A 20255-nucleotide genomic window follows, 5' to 3' on the forward strand; every position below is an offset into this window, starting at 1 on the left:
TAAGTAGGGTATAATTTTAACCATATGGACCTACAGAATAAAGATAAGGTGTCATTCATACCAAAAAATGTGTAGAAACGGAAGCCCCCAAAAGTTACAAAATTTTATTTTTTCTTCAATTTTGTTGCACAATGACATTTTTTCCATTTCGGCATGGATATTTTGGTAAAATGACTAATGTCACTGCAAAGTAGAATTGGTGGCGCAAAAAAATAAGCCATAATATGGAATTTTAGGTGCAAAATTGAAAGCGTTATGATTTTTAGAAGGTGATGAGGAAAAAATGAAAATGCAAAAACCGAAAAACCCTGCGTCCTTAAGGGGTTAAAAAACAAAAACAAAAAAACCTAAATAATAAAAGAAGCTATCTGATTGGTTGCTCTGGGCAACTGCACCCCTCTTCTTTTACACAGGTTTTGATTAATCCCCCCCCCCCCCCCATATCTTTGATGTTTAAGAATTTGGTTGTGGAACTTTTTTTTAATCTAAGGCCACTTTCTTATGGCAACATTTTGAGCAGTATTTTGTATCAGCATTTGTATGTCAAGGCCAGAATCTACATGTGTTATATTAGGATGTAGTCATTGGTGATTATATTATGTTGCCAAAGGTGTTGCTTAGGGTAAAGTGACAAGTAGCCCCTACACAGTGACACTGCAATTTTCATTGTGAACGTAACCCTAACCCTACTTTTACCTTAACACCACTACACTTCTAACAGGATTACCCATTCAATGTGTACCTCCCAAAACCCATAGGGTACGTTCACACGTGCATATTTTCTGCTGTACATCTGCTGCAGATTTCCTATAGCAGATTTTTCTACCCATTGAAGTCAATGGGTAGCAAAATCTGCAACAGATCTGCAGCAAAAATATCCACATGTAAAGGTACCCTCAATCATGAGAAGATACTGTTATAAAGATAAGTGCAAAGCATTTTTTGTCTCTCAATACAACATGTCTAGCCATTACCCCAGAGATCTGCAGTTAAGCTGAGTGCATGAAACAAGCTCATTTCTTTCAGCATGTAAGCTAAAAGCTTTAGCTTCCACACTTATTATTGCACCAATATGGAGATATCACCTCTGGATAATTTATATCCTGTTATGCAAGAAATTCATAATATATCTAGGGAATCACATTTATTCTTTTTACTAAATCTTCTGACAGATACAACTTTATATCCTGTGGCCTAATGTCATGAAAACCCATTTACATAATAGTAGATATTCAAGTAAAAAAATTGACCACAACTGTCAGACACAGTGGCAGGGAATGAGGCTGTCAATATCTGGAGTAAATGTGACTTGATGGAATATATAACTAGTACTGACTGTAGTAACATATGCGCCTGTGAGAGTATAGTGTAAGGGACAAACCTGGGAATCCAAGCTCTCTGCAACCATTGGGCACACAAGGCTCTCTGGACAGAGCTACACACAGATCAATGTAAGGTCCTTCATATTGAGATATCTAAGTAGGGGCAGACTGAAAATTGTATGGGTCCCTGAGTAATGCTTCTTATCTCATAGGCCTCTTATTCAAAAACTTAAAGGGGTATTACCCACTAGGATATGGCATAAATGTCTGATAGACACTGGTCTCACCTTTGGGATCTTCACCTATGTGGAGAACTGGGGTCTCTTGACTTTCCAGGTGAGGTGGCCAATAGCCACTGCATCCATACATAGGTGTCCACAAACATGTGAATGGCCATCCCTATTTACAGCTACAGGAGTTACAGGAGCATTCAGCATAAGTTAGAGGATCGGCTATCTCCACACAGGTGCAAGTCCCAGAATTTTTAAGAATTTGTTGGTGATTTTGTTTCAAATTTTCCATTTAACTATCTATATTACTAAATAATAATAACATTTAGCAATTTAACTTTCACTGCTAAGCCCACAACTAAGCTGAGATGTTGTAAAAAAAAAACTGCTCAGGCTAGATGGCCGCCCCCATAACAATGTAAAAAAAATGACAAAGAGAAAAAAGAACATGTTTCAGCATCTGACTCTAATCAGTAAAAACATATGGGGGAAACATTTCCTTTAAGATGACAATTTGACATCAACCACATGAATTCATAAACTTATTTGCTAACACTTCAGACTGGTGGTTGTAATGTGATATTGTGGGTTATGGGTTTTGTTCTTGACAAGACCTTTGTGAACTGTATGTAGCATCATTTAAATGTCATACCTTACCCTGGTATTGTGCATGCCCTTGTGCTTCCCTATCTTTTTCTATAGTCAGCCTATGTCTTACTTGGTACTTTTCAGCAGGATAACACTCTATATGACAAAGCCTACATAATCTCAGTTTCCACCAGCATGATAATGAATTCAGCGAACAATGACTGCACGGTCATCAGATCACAATCCATAAGAGCACCTTTGGGACGTGCTGGGATGAGAGACCTGAAGCATGAATGTGCAACAAACAAATCTTCAACATATCAACAAGAAACAAGGAACGGAATATTGAAGAAATGTGTAGTTTACCTTGTTGAAGCTATGCCATGAAAAATATAGGTCACTATGTCTACCATATCTATTTTGCAAGATTGCAAGTATATGTATACGCTGTGTGGTCATTGCCAACTAAAAATTGCTAGCACTTGTCTACATGATAAAATATGCTAATTAGTGCCTTGTCTTCCAATTGGGCAGTCACCACGGCTCAGTTCTCAATGTGGTGAGCACTGAGGTGAGAGCCCCACCAGAAGCCGTGGTGACTACCTCCTTGGCAATCTATACACTGCAACAATGTCCATAGAGTGTCAAGGAGGCGGTCACCACTGCTCAGTTGTCAAAAGGGCGTGAATCTGAGCATCGAGCAATAAGTAGAAGTAGTGGTGAGTGCCCAGTTGACAGTCTAGACCCTAACAGATGAAACAAAAGGAACCCAAAACTAGGAAACATGGATAAGAGGGGGGGGGGGGCTTGGAAAAAGTGGATATGTCAGTGGAGCACAAACTGTCATTCATTTAGAAGCCATGGACCCACTTTAAGTAGTTACATTTAAGATCAGAAAAAGGCCTGTTTTTCTCTTTTTAAATACAGCATCACACTTGTCCAATCCTTCAGTAATCTGAGGTTCTCAAATACATTGCTTGTAAAGTTACCAAACATGAAACTGGCATTCTTTGTTTTTCAAACTGTAAAACAATTAACACACAATTAGAGAAACACAGCCACACATCCACCATTTGTAATTTGATCTACCGTACTTGCTTCTCAGCAGAATTTAAAAAACTAACAGGTTGTTAGTATACATTTTGATCAAAAAGTACAAGCCCATTTGCCACGTCAAGGCCACCTTGTCAGAGTGGGTCTCTAACCTAACACTGGCATGGCGCTGGGCAGCAACCACTGCCTCCGAAACACCATGCCCACAGGAGAAACAGCCCAGTGGCCAGGCAGCCCCACTGCTGCCCGACCAAGCCACAGAGAACCACACCAGTGTGAACACTTACCATGTGCTCCCTCCCCCTGTGGGCATGGTGTTGCGGTGGTGGTGGCCGCCGCCTGGCGCTACGCCAATGTTGGGTTAGGGACCCACTCTAAATAGGTGGCCTTGACGTGGTGAGTGGACCTGTACTTTTTGATCAAAATGTATACTTACAACTTGTTAGTGTTTGAATTTATGCTGAGAAGCAAGTAGAGCAAAATACAAATTGTGGATGTGCAGCTGTGTTTCTTTTTCTCTATGTGTTTTACAATTGTAGTCTCTCCGCCTCTTTCATAGCCAGCACTCTGCTCCACCCATTCAGCCCAGGCGTTTTTAATTAGCAGGAGACTGAATAAGGGTTCCCTCCTAAAATTCCCCCAGCCCTCTGGCAGGGAGCATTTGGTAGGTATTCACATTGGTGTGGTTGCACTGCGGCGGTCATTTGTGATGCTTTGTCTGTGGGGTGGTGTGGCCCGGAGCCGTGGGCTTGGTCGGGCAGCAGTGGTGCTGCCTGGCCACTGGGTCACTCCCCCTGTGGACATGGTGTTGCGGTGGTGGTGGCTGCCGCCCGGCTCTACGCCAATGTTGGGTTAGGGACCCAGTCTAAATAGGTGGCCTTGACATGGCGAGTGGGCTTGTACTTTTTGATCAAAATGTATACTAACAACCTGTTCGTGTTTGAATTTATGCTGAGAAGCAAGTAGATCAAAGTACAAATTGTGGATGTGTGGCTGTGCTTCTTTTTCTCTATGTGTTTTAAAACAATTAATACATACAGAAATACATGCATAAAAAATACAGATTCCGTCAAAATGTATTGCATTTGTTGTAAAGCCAGCTTTCATCCATTTCACCCACACTAAAACAATAGATTTCATCCGCAGATTATATGGTAAAATTTTGAGATGGATAATATATGGTGGACTAAAAACTTCTCACACAATGTCTGGGCTGGATAAGAGGGTGTTTTTTTTTGGAGAGGTTTTGTTGTGCATATTAAAAAAAAAACATTAAGGGGAACTACCGGTAAGCAATGGTTGGCCATAGAATAACAGCATCCATGCTATATTATAGAGGCTGAAAACCAATTAAGACCTAATACATCTGACTAAACAACTGTGAGATCAATTTGCACTTTTAGGTGAGAATTTTCTTTTTTGTTTCCACAAAATTATGTGAGAAATTCAAATACTGCAAAATCTTAACTTCTTCCAGGTCAACTCTGCCAAGGTTCTGCCACATTCTTCTGTTCTGTGTTGCAGCTGGCCACATATACTCATAACAAGAAGCCTGTTTGTCCTAGCACACAACATTGACCTCCACTAAACTAAATATCTCTTAAAAGCTCCAGTACTTATTTCCTACAAGAGAAATTGAATTGTTTAATACCCTTGCCTAAACTAAATAGGTGTGCAGGACCAAAGTTCCTCCTTATTGTGCACATTGTGCATTGTGAACAGACAGCAGGATTAGGGGAAGGGTATAAGGGCAATAAACAATTACAGGGTGAAGGGCACCACCCACTTGTGAAAGAGTGTGATAGTTACCTACGTTATGAACGAGAGCATCTGCAATGGAGCATGGAGAATAAAACAGCCAGTGAGACAAAGCATGAGATGAAGACACAAAAACATTCAACACTCTCACAGTACAATAGTCATTCAAAGTATTATCAAGTCACACAAGAACTACACAATAATTCTAATATAAAATACCAATATACAGTGAGATAGAAAGTAAGCTTCACATTCACATAAAAATATACACAAACATTTTACAAAGCAAACAACACAAACACATAGCTTGTATAGTGAATAAGAAAGGATTTTTTCTTTACTATTATTTTTTTACTTAACGCTACAAAGCATGTAACTACATTTACATCTTAAAGGAGTAGTCCAGTGGTGATTCAGTGGTGAGCAACTTATCCCCTATCCTAAGGATAGGGGATAAGTTGCAGATCGCGGGGGGTCCGACCGCTGGGGCCCCCTGCGATCTCCTGTACGGAGCCCCAACAGCCCGCAGGAAGGGGGCGTGTCGACCTCCGCACGAGGCGGCGGCCGACACGCCCCCTCAATACAACTCTATGGCAGAGCCGAAGCGCTGCCTTCGGCAATCTCCGGCTCTGCCATAGAGATGTATTGAGGGGGCGTGTCGGCCGCCGCCTCGTGCAGGGGTCGACACCCGCTATCTCGGCGGAGAGCCGGGGCCCCGTACAGAGAGATCGCAGGGGGCCCCAGCGGTCGGACCCCCCGCGATCTCAAACTTATCCCCTATCCTTAGGATAGGGGATAAGTTTTTCACCACTGGACTACCCCTTTAAAGGGGTACTCTGTTGCAGAACATCTTATCCCCTATCCACAGGATAGGGGATAAATGTCTGATCGCCTGGGGTCACACTCTGTATCTCCAGCACTCCCAAGGAGCTACATGGAGGGTCGTGTTGGCCACCGCTTTGTGAAGTGGTCGACAGTAATCCGTGCACAGAGCAGAGATCACGGAGTGGATAAGATGTTCTGCAAAAGAGTACCCCTTTAAACTAACAGAATACAGTAGTAGTGTACAGTACTTGTAGCTAACTTTAACAACAAAGCATAAAGCTCATAGTTAGAAGCAGAAAGACTAAGTAACATATACTATTTGCACCATTCAGAGTAGCCCAAGGATGAAGTGCCTAGAAAACAATGCATTTCAGGAAAGCTAGAAAGAGTACATGAAGCATGATAACACTGATGGCTATTTGATGTTACACAAGTGTTTCTAGGGTTGCCAGGAAACATTTCATAAGAGGTGTCAGGGTGCAAAAAAAAAAAAAGGATGCTAACTTTTCTGACCCACGTTGACTTGCTGTTCGGTGCCCATCTTCACTGTTTACTGATTCCCAGTCTCCATCTCGACATGCAGGAAATGCCTGCTCAACCAATCACTAGGTGAGACAGGTCTCCGCTGTGGGCACTGATTGGCGTAAAAGGCATTTCCTGTTTGTTGAGATGTCACCAAGAAGCAGTGAACAGTGGGGATCTGAGTACTGATAAAACATCAGCAGCAAGAGATCAGACATGTGAATATTCTTAATGAAATGCTTAACTTTACCCAGTCAACCCCTTAAATGGGTTGTCCGATCGTTTGTAAAAAAAAAACTTTCATGGCATATGTACAATTTGCAAATAAATTAATAACCACTGTCAAACTTGAGTCTTGATTAACGACTTAAAGACTGGAAATGTTTTTTTTCACCTTTGTTTTTTCCTCCTTTTATTCAAAAAGCCATTACTCTTTTAAATGTGTAATCCAGTGATTTTTTTATGTTTCCATTCTGCCTGGGCTGCAAAAAGAAAACTAACAAACTTACCTTCCAACACTCCGCCGATGCCAGTTTTCTGTCCTTTGGCCTAAGTCTTTTTCTGCATGCTGAGGCTGACAGAAGTGATGTCCCACCTTGGCTGCATATAAGCTGAGCTGCAATGTAATGTACCGGGCTCGCACACCAGGAAAAAGGCCAGGCCCAGGCCCATCATATGACACTGCCATTCAGCACATCACTGGCTGAGGTGGGACTTTGCTGTGGCTCGCAATAAGTTCAGCACATTGTGACATGTAGTGCCCCAGAATGTGGAAGTAAACTGGGGCCGGAGGACAGGAAACCAACATTGGCGCATGGTGGGAGCAGCAGGAGATAAATTAAGGCTTGTTTTTTTTTTTTTTTTTTGCCGCCCGGGCAGTGTATAGAAACATAAATAAAAAATCACTGAATAAACCCTTTAACTGAACTATAGGAGGACTTTATTTTCTTGCAGGATCAATTGTACTTTGTATTGACACATTTTATTAAAACATAAAATGTATGGTAAAAGCGTAAAAAAGATTTTTGTGGGGTAAAATGTAAGAAAAACCCAGAAAACTAAATTTAGCAGCTTAAGAAGGGTATTTTTAGGTAGTGCACTTTACTGTAAACCAACATGCTATCTTTATACTGTGGGTTAGCACAATTGCAATGACACCCACATTTTTTTCAGTCAACAAAGCAGTTTAAGGGTTATTTTTTTACACCATGACCTGTATTTTTTATCAGGGTAGATGGAACTTTTTGATCACGTTTTATTAACTTTTTTTCTGGGATGTAATATCTGCAGTTTACCATGTGAAATGTATGATATGTACTATTTTAAAGTGAATCTGCCTGCTGGTTCACCTGCACAAAACCCAATACACAGAGTTATAGAGCGGGTGAACCAGAGTAAATGATGCATTACTCACCCGGGTCTGTGGTTCGATTCCAGAGATAAATGCCATATTAGCCCCCCCCCGTTGCTAATATGTAAATTAACCCACTTGGCGCAATGGAGGCGGGAGCCAGTGTTCTGAGGTTCCGTGCCTCAATTAACCCTGCCCCCCATATGCCCGCCCACTTCATAGATATTCATAGAGTCTTCACACATGTGAATGCAAGATGTTCACTGCCTCCAGCCTCCACAGCGAAATTAAGGTTTATCAACATATAAGCAACTGACCCTAATACAGCATGTATCTCGGGAACCAGATCACAAATCCAGGTGAGTAATACATCATTTCACCGTACCTTTATTACCTTTTATGAACTATTAAACATTTTGATTTATAGTTTGCACTTTTATAAGCAATCTCCTGTGTGGTTCTATTGTTTTCCATTGAGTTGTGAAATCAGTACTCTGCTAGTACAGCCTGCCTGAAGCAGACTGCATTAGCCGAGTTAATAAGGCAGGCATGGAGGCCTTCAGAGACTAAATGGCCCTTGATTGCGGAATTTAAAGGGTTAAATGACACGCATAAGCTTGTTTGCTGATGTCAATCAATGGCAATAAGTGTAAGTTGCAGGTAGCAGCCACCACCTGCCCTGTGTGGAGCCAACTGGCTCAGCTATTCAGCCCGCTCCATACTTTTAACTCACTGGCAATGTATACAGTATAGCCATATTGCAGTTGTGAAGCAAAGCATTTTTATTTTTCCACTGACAGAGTTGTTTAAAGGGGTACTCCACCCCTTGACATCTTATCCCCTATCCAAAGGCGTAAATGTCCAAACTGTTAAATTATAAGGTTAGCTAAACCGCAAGGTCAATGGCGTACACGTAAAAAAAAGTACCCAAAATTATACTGATAAAAACTACAGAGCACAGCGCAAAAAATGAGCCCTCATATAGCCCCGTATGTGGAAAAATAAAAAAGTTATGAGGGTCAGAAGATGACAATTTTAAACATACTAATTTTGGTGCATGTAAAAAAAATTTAAAGTAGTAAAATAAAACAAAACCTACATAAATTAGGTATCTTTGTGACCAAATGCACCTACAGAATAAAGATATTGTGTAATTTTTACCGAAAATTGCACTGTGTAGAAATGGAAGCCCCAAAAGTTACAAAATGGTGTTTTCATTTTTTATTTCACAGCACAAATATATATTTTTTGTAGTAGATTTTCTTATTAAATGATTGATTTCAATTCAAAGTATAATTAGTGGCACAAAAAATAAGCTTTTTTATGGGTCTGTAGGTGCAAATTTAAAGTGTTAGGATTTTTAGAAGGGGAGGAGGAAAAAACGAGAATGTAAAATCGTAAATGAGCTTAGTCCTTAAGGTCAAAATGGGCTTGGTCCTTAAGGGGTTAATTCTACCATTTTTGGGGTAAATATTCTTGGTGTTCAGATTTTTCATAGAAAAAATATTGCTTTTTTTTATTTTAGTCGCCCTAAGGAATAATTTATTTTACTGTACAGATCAATGCAGTATTTATGTACTGCACTGATCTGTTCAATCAGCACTCCACTAGCAGCCAGTACTAGTAGAGCTGTCTTAGCAGCCATGGAATCATTCTGAAAGCCTTCTGATCAGCTTCTGGTGATTGCATCGCAGGGACACCAACTGGACTCCTGAACCACCACTGACATATTCAAACTGTCTAGATGTCTAAATTGCTATTGATTGCAACATCTAGACAGATCTTCAATGCTAGTAATAGCAGGTGTCAGCTGAAAATAGCAGTTGACACCTACCAAGCATGTCTCTGTTCCAGAGCAAGCTTTATACATTGCAACCTTACACATGACTAACATGTATGCTATGTCATGGGAAGGGGTCAACAATAAATTCTACTGTTTGTTGCAGACCTGTGTGTCTCCATAGTTACAGACTACAAGCAAACCCTTTGTTGAGTCTGTTCTTGCAGCCACATATTACTTCCTTACATCAACCTCCTTTTTCCTATCTACAAGAAAGAGAATGATAAGCTGAACAGTTGTGGGTCTGAATGGTGTGCAGTGAATGTGTACGGCCTGCACTCCATTAATTTTCTGTTGGGCTTCCAATTATTGCCAAGCACTGAGCTCAGTCATGTTCGGAAGCCCCATGGAGCATTAATTGAGTGCTGGCCATATACGCTGTGCTCCAATCCTTTTCTCCTGATCGGTGGAGGTACCAGCAGTCAGACTCTGCCTCTACTGACCAGCTTGTTACCCCATATCCTATGGATAGGGGATACCTTTTGATGTTGGAAATACCCCTTTGAGGCTATTTGTGTTATATATGTTCCTGTCACAAAACAGAAGCATTCTTGTTAACAACCTGGTGTTTTTACAATTGAGGGATTGTCATAATTAGAGATGAGCGAATTTTTGAAAAATTGATTTGTCCAACTCACCGAATTTTTAAGAAAAAATCGATTTGATCCGAATAAATTCTCAGCTAATTTTTAGTAGTAATGTATTTTAATAATGTGTTTAATAAAGTGTGTGTGTGTTTGCCTTTTTTATCTATTTTTTTTAAACATTTTTTAGGTAGGACTACTACTCCAAGCATGGAACAGACTGTTCCTGGACTAATAGACAGATCGCCTCGGGTGTCGCTCCTGACACCCACTGCGATCGTCCTGTATAATGTATAGATGCAGGCGGCTTTCTAGCATCTAGACAGGACGATCTCATCGGGTGTCAGGAGTGATACCTGCTGTGATATGTCCTTAAAGGGTACCTCTCATCAAATAAACTTTTGATATATTTTAGATTAATGAATGTTGAATAACTTTCCAATAGCATGTTAATGAAAAATATGCTTCTTTCTATTGTATTTTTCCCGATCAGTCCTGTCAGCAAGCATTTCTGACTCATGCTGGAGTCCTAAACACTCAGAGCTGCCAGCCTGCTTTGTTCACAGCCAAACAGGCTGTGAACAAAACAGGCTGGCAGCTCTGAGTGTTCTCCTTTGTGAACAAAGCAGACTGGCAGCTCATAGTGTTTAGGACTCCAGCATGAGTCTGAAATGCTTGCTGCCAGGACTGGTAGAGAGACCCCTAGTGGTCATTTCTTCAAAGTGGAAAATTAAATAGAAAGAAGCATATTTTTTAATAACATGCAATTGTAAAGTTATTCTGCATACATTAATCTATAATATATCAAAAGTTTTTTGATGAGAGGTACCCTTTAACTGCAGGTTAACACCCGCTGCGATCGTCCTGTATAACGTACGGATGTGAGTACCACCTAAAAAATGAAAAAATAGAGAGAGAAAAGTGGAACACACACTTTACTAAACACAATATTAAAATACATTACTAATAAAAATGCTAAAAAAAATAATTATAAAAATATATTATTTTTACATTTAAATGGCCCCTTTCTACATTTTTATTATTATCGGCTACATTTTTTAGGTCCCTGCCCTCCCACACAAATTGATCGCTGTTTAAAAATTAACATTTACTTTTTTTTTTCTTTCAATTTTTGGGTTGCGCGCAGGGACCAGAAAATTCAGAGCTCAATATTAAAAATGGGGCCAAAAAAGTAAAGTGAAAAGGAAAAAAAAAATTATGATTTAGAACGAAAACTAGAAAAAAAAAATTATGAAATGCACTCCTCATTCATTTTTAATATTAAACGCTGAATTTTCTGGTCCCTGCCCACTCCCGAAAATTGAAGATGGCCAGATGGTTCCAGCCACTCACAGCTCTCTGTGGGAAATATGAATAATATGTATATACACGGCATATACTCATACTACAGTGGGACTAGAGAAGAGCGGCCGGCCGCATCTATACATTATACAGGACAAAGGCATCGGTGACACTCGCTGTGATCTGTCTATTAATGCAGGTACTAAAGCTCCCAACATGGAGCAGAGTGTGCTTCATGTTGGGAGCAGTAGTACCTGCACTTAAGGACAGATCACAGCAGGTGTCACTCCTGACACCTGCACGATCGTCCTATCTATTGCAGAGATGCGAGTGCAGGAGAAAGCTGCTCGCATCTATACATTATACAGGACGATCACAGGGGTGTTGCTAATGAAGAAATTTGTTATTTCGAACCAAAGACTGGATTCGGTCCGAATTGAATTATTCATGAAATTTGGACGAATTCGACTTCATCTCTAGTCATGATGTATTCAGTCCAATAAAGCTACTGTAAGCCAAACACAGTAGTGGAACATTTCCTTCTACTCAGGGTCTAAGTGTTCATACTCACGTTGGGCTTTAATGTTTAAAGCCCAACCTTCTCTACCCTATTTCTGTCAGTGGGACTGAGATGGTCCCAGTCATGTTGTACAGAATCAGGAGAGAACTTAGCGTGCATTTGTCACAGGTGATTTCGTGTACTGAATAAATTGTTACAACCACCAAGCTGTAACAACTATTAGGCCTATAATGCTTTCCCATTCACTGATGGCATACAGAGATAGTGAAAGTGATTAAAAAAAATAATTCCTGGAATTATTATTGATGGTCATTTCACAAGATAAAGCTTCAATATCTAATTAATGAGGGCCCACCATATAGCACCCCACCGATCATACTCAGTGAAAGGAGCCGGAAGCAAGCAGCTCTATATTGTGTAGTGGCTGTGCTGAGGTACCCAGGCTTTTTATGCATCTTTTTATACTCCATTATGTAATCATATATGCTCTTATGTTTCACCCATATTCATATGGCAGCAGAGACCCCTTCAAATGATATATAACACACAAACAATAGGTGGAATGAAAGTTGGTTTGTAGTGCGCACATCTCTAAGACTGAGACATAGCCAAGACTCTGTCATACAGACCGCAGAGGTGGTAGGGGTAGGACTTCGGCAATACATACACCTCAAAGGTGGAGCACCCTCATAATACACCCACCTCAGCAGCAAGGGGCTCCTGTAACACACCAACCTCAAAGGAGAAGTAAAGTGGTTTCTGTAACACACAATGGACATCTCGGCATTGCAGTCACAACTGTAACTTATAATGTAAGCCATGCAGTCCATCCAAGAACCATGACATTTCTTTGGGTACATTTATTTATTTTGTTACTAAGTTTTCATATAAGCTTGTCATGCATTAAACTTGAATTTCATCATATATTTGTATGTCCCTTCTTAGGTGGGTTTCCTGAACTAAGAAATGTTTGAGTCTTACACTCACCCTTTACTCTTTCCCCTCTGTTGAGTTGAATTTCTCCAGGTCCTTGCGGCTCGTATGACTTCACTGCTATGAATGTTCTCCCAGGTACCGCGCTGTACAGTTTTCTTTTGGGCCCCCGAGGGCCGGTGCTCCTCGTATCCAGGGGCCCAGGGCTGTAAACAAACACATAGGTGATGGTGCTGAGTGGATGTGGGTGTGCCATGTGGGTGACCAGTAGCTCACAACTTCTCCAAATTCTTACTGACATCTCAACTTTGTGGGCGAGTGGTACCCATCAACAATTGTTGTGGGCCCCCAAACCCACATACTAGGCCACAGACACTCCCCCAATTTCATAGTGTACATAAGACCCCTTCCAAGACTTTCTCTCCTTTAGTGTACTACCCCCACCTTAATGAGGGCTACTTTGCTCTCTACTTGTCCTTAAGTCACCTCTCCCCTCCACCCAGCCCACCAAATTCAAAGCAAAATCAAAAAAGGCATTTTGAGAACGAAAGCAATAAGGTAAGGAAGGTTATTGTGGAATAAAATAAGATGGAGAGAAAAATCAAGATTAAACTGTGAAAGAGGGATACAGAAGGGCTGTTCAGAGATATAGTGAGTCAAAATGATGAGGAGTAGCAATCCAAAGGAGAGCAGAAAGGGCAGAGGAGGAGCAACAATGAGGAATGGACAGGATATAAATAAAGATGTGGGAAGACCAGCAAGATGGGAATACATGAAGATAAACATAAGGATAGGGAGATCAAGTGATGGAAGGACTGTCAATGGAACGAATGGAGAAGAAGCTGAGGGAAAGCACGGCTGTCTGCAGTTCTCCCTGTTCTTTTGCCGTTTCAGTTAAACTGTCAGCAGCAGAGGAGGGGGAGAGTGAGGAGGGAGGACAGAGGGAGGAGAAGGGGGGGCTGTCCATTCATGCTTCCCTCTCCCCCCAGTATTTTACAATCCCCAGACCTGCTAACCCCGCCCCACACTCACCAATCTTCACCTTGATCAATAGGCAGCCCTTCATCGTTTATCACTGGTCTTATCTCTGTGGCCTCTTTCTCACATCTATTCTTCCCTGTTTAACCTCTCAAGGCTTCATCTTACTCCACTGCTCTATTCCCTACTCAATCTCTCATTTTTGATGTTCAGTGTAGAAAGGACCCAAATTTCTTTTGACCAGGCAAATTCTTTCTTTTATACTTAGCATTTAAACCCACTTGAGCTATGCATTTGTTTTATTTCCTATACATACTTTATTTATCATCCCCTGGTTTTCACAACCTGTTCCCTCAACCTCCAGCATTTTTTTTCTTTCCTTCCTATGTTCCATTCTATTCTTCCTATGATTCCTTTAATATATGAGTGTTCGTTTCCAGGGTTGAGTAAATTATACACACTATTTCACGGCGACTACTTCTTTAAGTTCATAGGCATCCTCATCATTATTTTTATTCCCTCTCAAACAATATTTGTCCCTTCTCTCTTTCCCTCACTCTTACCTCCCTCCCTCTGACTTTCGCTCCCTCTCTCTCCTCTCTCGGCTGCCTGACAGATTTTGAATTACTGCAGAGAGAGTGTGATGGGAGCTGAATATTAATGCAAAATGTGTGACAGAAAGAGACTGCCTATAAAGCAGAGAGACCACTCCACACTAGACCGAGTCAATGCTTGTATGTACAGACTGCAATAGCAGGTATTTCAGAAAGTGACTTATTCATATGATGCTTAGAATACAAGGATGCTCCTTGCAGGAAGCTGCTGAACTGGATCACAGTATGAGTCTTAATGAGATAATGGAAGACTGTTAAGGTATAACGCTAAAGAGGTTGTGCCTTTGCTTAGGTGAAATGACATTGAATAGACAATGAGTAGCTAATGCAGGTCAAGTGAGCCTCCCCATATATATGTTACATTCTCAAGAAATTATGTTTACTCAGGTATAGCAACAAACATGAAGGACCAAAATGGATAACTGGTGAAAAGTCATAAAAAAATTAAAGGTGAAAAGAGTCTATAAAACTGTGTCATTTACATGTCTGAAAAATACTCTATTAGGCTAAGTTTCCACTTTATATTTCTCATTCCTTTTGAATATACTTCTGGCTTTGGCTCAAAAACTGCAGTGGCAGTTTTCCAAAAACTGCCAGAGAAAAAACCAAGTGGAAACTTAGCCTTAGGCTGGAATTCCACTGAGGTTTTTTTTAGCAAAAATGCCGTAAAAAACACCAATTTTCCCGCATGCGTCCAGATGTTAGCTGCAAGTGAATAGTTAACTGCAAAATGCCATATCCACTTGGCGTTTTTCAGTTTGGCATTTTTTTTTTATCCTTTTGGCATTTTTCAGCAATTTTGGGCTCAGAGGCTGGATTTTCAAAACGCCCGACAAAACCTAGTTTGGCGTTTTTTCAGGCAGTTTTTATTCTTTTTGGGACTTTAGCGATCCCAAAAAGTGATGGAGATACCTTTTTTTTTATTTCGTAGGGTACCATTAAAATAAATACAGTAGTGATGAAAAAAATTTGTATTTAACGAAATTTATCTTTTTTATTACAACATTTTTATGAATTTTTAAACGGGGATTCATTTATGTTGGCGGGTAAAGCACAAAAAATGTAGCCGACAATAATAAAAATGTAGTGCGTGTGTGTTTTTCACTTTCCCCCCCAACATTTTTTAGGTAGTTCTACTACTCCCAGCATGGAACACACTGTTCCATGATGGGAGTAGTAGTACCTGTACTAATTGACAGATCGCCGGGGTACGTTGCGATCCTCCTGTATAATGTATAGATGCGGTCGCTCTTCTTTGGTCCCCTGCACTGCCGTATATATATACACCTATTCATATTTCCCGCAGATAGCTGTGATTGGCCAGATGGTTCCAGCCAATCACAGCTTTCTGTGGGAAATATGAATAGGTGTATATATACGGCACAGTGCAGGGGACCATAGAAGAGCGGCCGCATCTAAACATTATACAGTAGGATCACAGGGAGTGTAAGAAGTGATACCCGCTGTGATCTTTCCTTAACTCTCTCAATGCTGGGAGCTGTAGTACCTGCATTAATAGACAGATCGCAACAGGTGTCAGAAGTTATAATCGCTGTGATCTGTCTATTAATGCAGATACTACAGCTCCCAGCATGGCGAAGAGTGTGCTCCATGTTGGGAGTAGTAGAACTTGTAGTTAAGGACACATCACAGTGGATGTCACTACTGACACCCGCTGTGATCATCCTGTCTATTGCAGAGATGGAGCGGCTGTATACAGTGCTCGCATCTCTGCACTATATTCCGGCCAGTGATGTGAATAGAACATCACTCATTCATATTTCCCTCAGAGCTGTGACTGGCTGAAACCATCCGGCCTATCCCCACTCTGGGCGGAAAATTTCTATTCTATTCACATCACTGGCCGGAGTATAGTGCAGAGATGTGAGCGCTGTATAGAGCAGCTGCTATATTATGGATGATCGCATTGGGCGATATGTCTATTAGTACAGGTACTACTACTCCCATCATGGAACAGCGTGTTCCATGCTGGGAGTAGTAGTACTACCTAAAAAAATGTAAAAAAAATAAATAAATAAAAAGAGAAAAAAATGTTAAGCACACACACACTTTATAATAAAAATTATTAAAATTTTGTTATAAAAAAATACCATTTAGTTAAATACATTTTTTACATCCCTTCTGCATCCTTTTTTTTTTGGGGGTACCCAACTCATTTTGTACAAAAAATGCCAAAGGGGCCAAAAAAGGCAAATTACACACACAGGTAAAAATGCAAGAAAAAACACCAAAACGCAGGGAAAAACAGTGACAGTTTTTCTGGTGTTTTTGAGCAAAAAAAAAAAAAAACACAGGGCAAAAACCTCAGTGGAATTCTAGCCTTACTGCGTAGTAATGTCATGCAACACAGAACTAAATGATCCAATAAATGCCAATTCTCTACTGCGCTACATGTTAGTAGTCAAATCATTTCTCAGGATCTCTAAGAACAGCATTACAATTATCTACAAACCATGCACAGGGACTTGTCCTATAAACTAATGCATCCGTCTAAATAGTGTCTAGTGCAGATATTTTCCAAATATTATTTTTATATCTATGACATGTAATGTGCACAGAAGGCCACATTGACCAGTGCTGTCTAATACTTGGAAAATATAAACTTAAACAAGAAAGTCTAAGGATGCTCCATATTGTTCACAGTGGCTCATGCTGTTTGATGCCACATCTTTAGACTTAACTTTTTATACTAAACAGAAGTTGCCTTACTTTGCTTTAAAAAATTTGCTTTAAAAAATCCCACACTCCCTTGCAAAGCCTCACCCCTTTCCCTATAAACCACTTCTCTTGTCACATGAGTAATGGTAAGTATGGAAGACACATAATTAATGTGCCTCAAATGAAAATTAGCCAAGATGGACAGAGATGTGCCAAATTTTTGCTCATTCTTCCCCTTTATGCAGTCTGATCCGCAGACATTATGTTATAAAGCAGTAGGAGCTGAGCAGATTGATAGATGGTATTTTGGGTAAAGATTCAGTAGAAATAGTAATTTGTTAAGTTCCATGCTTATTATGGGTTTAGGAGTTCAGTGGGCAATCCCGTTCACTGACTAATACTGTAGACGTCCAGAGGTCCGAGATCACGGGACAGCATATCAGGTCTTGCCAAAGCGCTCAGAGGCTACGCCGGTCGTTTCAGGTGACAATGCATACTTTTCCCGGCCTTCTGGAGGCAGGAAGAAGCGCACATTGTTGCGTGAAATGAACGGTGTAGCCTCTGAGCGCGTCGGTGAGATCTGATATGCTGTCCCATGAGCTCGGACTTCCGGACATCTAGACACTAACCCAGCGGTGAGTGCATGCTATCGTTTCTTTGTGGTTTTACACTATATTAGTCTGCTCAGCTCCTTTTATATACATTGATGCTGAAAGACTGTAGTTTCATGCTGACACATTTCCTATAAAGGTAGCCATAGATATAAGATAGATGCTTGCTGAATACTGTCCTGATTCCCTCATATACATGAACGTATGACTGATCTAAATGGTGTCTGGGGAAGCTCTTTAAAGAGGTACTCCACTGCCCCGAACGCTGGGTGCGGGTTCATGCCGCCACGGCCATGCCCCCTTGCGACATCATGCCACGCCTCCTGAATGCAAGTCTATGGGAGGGGCGTGACGATCCCCGCAGCCCGCACACAGCGTTCAGAACGAAATCCTTTAATCATAATCTGTTTCTAATCAGGACTGGTGACCTTAGGCTTTGTTCACACGTCACTTTTTCGAAAAATTCAGTTGCTCTCTGAACACCAGAATAGTGTAGCCTGCTGTGCTATTATATATATATATATATATATATATATATATATATTTTACCTTTAGGCCCTCATAATAAGCCAATGGGATCTGTAGTAATCAGTTAAGATCCATTAAAAAGGGAGTCATATTCCACATCACAGTAAATATAGGTATAAAACTCATTAATTCAAATTATAGTTAGGCCATCGTAAAATTTGAAAACTGGGATCTATCATAATCACTAGACAGAAAATAGATTATTTAAAACCAATATATTCCATGATTATTCTGTATAATGTAGACTTTATTAAACAACAGCTGGTTAGTTGCCATGACAGCCCATGTTTAAAGGCACAGACATTTATTTCAGCTAGATAATAGCATTACATTACAACACTGTTCCAGTCAACTGAATGCAACAAGTGTCAAACCAATGGATGAAGCTCACAATGAAAATGACTGGAGAAGGGAAAATCTACACATTCATAGCCAGGTCACTAACATCACTGAGCACAGTACCTGCTGCAATAGGGGCCCATGAATGAGCTACAATTAGTATATATAACATTAACACTGTAATCCAATGCAAAGGTTGACATTTCAATCCATATAAGTAATGCTGACATTGTAGTCAGTATTAGGTCAGTACTGGGATACTGGCAAAATGGTATGCTGTTGAATACAGTGGCGGGCACATTCACTTTAATGGACCAAATATAGCATACAAGTCACTATATTCAGTCTATTTCCTCAACTCACATGCATAGCCTAGTCTATCTATTTGAATCCTGCAAATAAAGGGGGAAAAAACACTATACTGTGCAATACTATACCACTTATTGTGCTATAGTTTTAGGTGGTTCTGAAATAAATGCTGCAAAGTAAGAATGTGTTCAAAATAAAAGTGTTAGTAGCTTATTTTTAGAAATTAATCAAATGGAAAGTGAATGAAAAGATGAATGGAAATCAAATCAATATTTGCTGTGCCTTCCCTTTGCCTTCATAACTTGCACTCAGGTTTTGAAGGAACTCAGCAGGGAGGATGTTCCAAACATCTTGGAGAACTGACCACATATATTTGGATATACGATTGCTCAAATCCTTCCGTCTCTTCATGTTATCACCGAATCCCTTCCAGGAGTTTTTTGTTCTTCTTCACGCTGAAGACAGTTCTTACTGACATTGACTGTATGTTAGGGGGTGTTGTCCTTCTGCTGAATAATTTTGGAGCCAATGAAACTCCTCACTGATGGTATTGTATGATGGATAAGTTTCTTCCAAGGCATTGAATACACTACTATTCCTGGCCAATTTCTGAACTCCATGTGCTCAAATGCTGCTTCAAACTTGCAAGAAACCTTTATTATGCTTTACTGTTGTCTGCAGACGTTCATTATTGTACCGCTCTTTAGCCCTTTGGAGAACAAACTGCCTTCTGTTACAGCCAAATATGTAAAGTTAAAATCAGTCCTGCAGCCATTTTTTTGCACCCCAGTTACTATATTTTTCTGCTTAGTTGAGTCACTTGGCCTTGTTTCCACATTGAAGGTATGAGTTTTTGGCCTTAATTCTTCCATGAAGAGATGGGTATATCTAGGTCCCACTGGTTTCCATGAGGTTTGAGCTGATAGTACTTCTGGACATGTTCCAATTTATAAGGGAAGTAAGCATGATGTGTGCTTTTCATGCTAAACTAAACTTCCTTGGCCGACCACTGCATCTACAGTGCTCAAAGTTGCTGTTTCTTGATGATTCTTCCAAGGAGCTTGAACAGCAAGTGTTAAAACCATAGTCTGCTTTGAAATCTTTGCCTGGGAGATGTCATGCTAATGGAGTACAAGTACCTCATAGTTTGTTTCTGTGTTCAGTCTTGCCATGCTGTATGATCTGTGACATTAAACTGTGCCGCCCCACCTCACAGTTGTTTCAGAGTTTGTCTGTTCCTCACCCAGTTCATGCATAGCAGTATCTATTTTAGCTAATGACTATGTTTAAATCCACATATGAAAATGATGATCATTATTACCTGTTTGGTAAACTTGCTTATTAATATACCTGATTATGGGGCGGTGTT

General features: G+C 40.4%; 1 protein-coding gene across 4 annotated transcripts in view; it reads right to left on the reverse strand.

Annotated features, from left to right (window-relative positions):
- SHANK3 (SH3 and multiple ankyrin repeat domains 3) overlaps nucleotides 1-20255 on the reverse strand; it is a 502635-nt gene that overhangs the window by 198579 nt on the left and 283801 nt on the right. For all 4 annotated transcript variants that reach the window (XM_056573015.1, XM_056573012.1, XM_056573011.1 and 1 more), the window contains exon 14: nucleotides 12883-13034. In XM_056573015.1, the coding sequence (XP_056428990.1) occupies nucleotides 12883-13034 (152 nt within the window). The remainder of the gene's footprint in view (nucleotides 1-12882; nucleotides 13035-20255) is intronic.

The sequence above is a fragment of the Hyla sarda genome, chromosome 4, assembly GCF_029499605.1.
Source record: "Hyla sarda isolate aHylSar1 chromosome 4, aHylSar1.hap1, whole genome shotgun sequence".
Lineage (NCBI taxonomy): Eukaryota > Metazoa > Chordata > Amphibia > Anura > Hylidae > Hyla > Hyla sarda.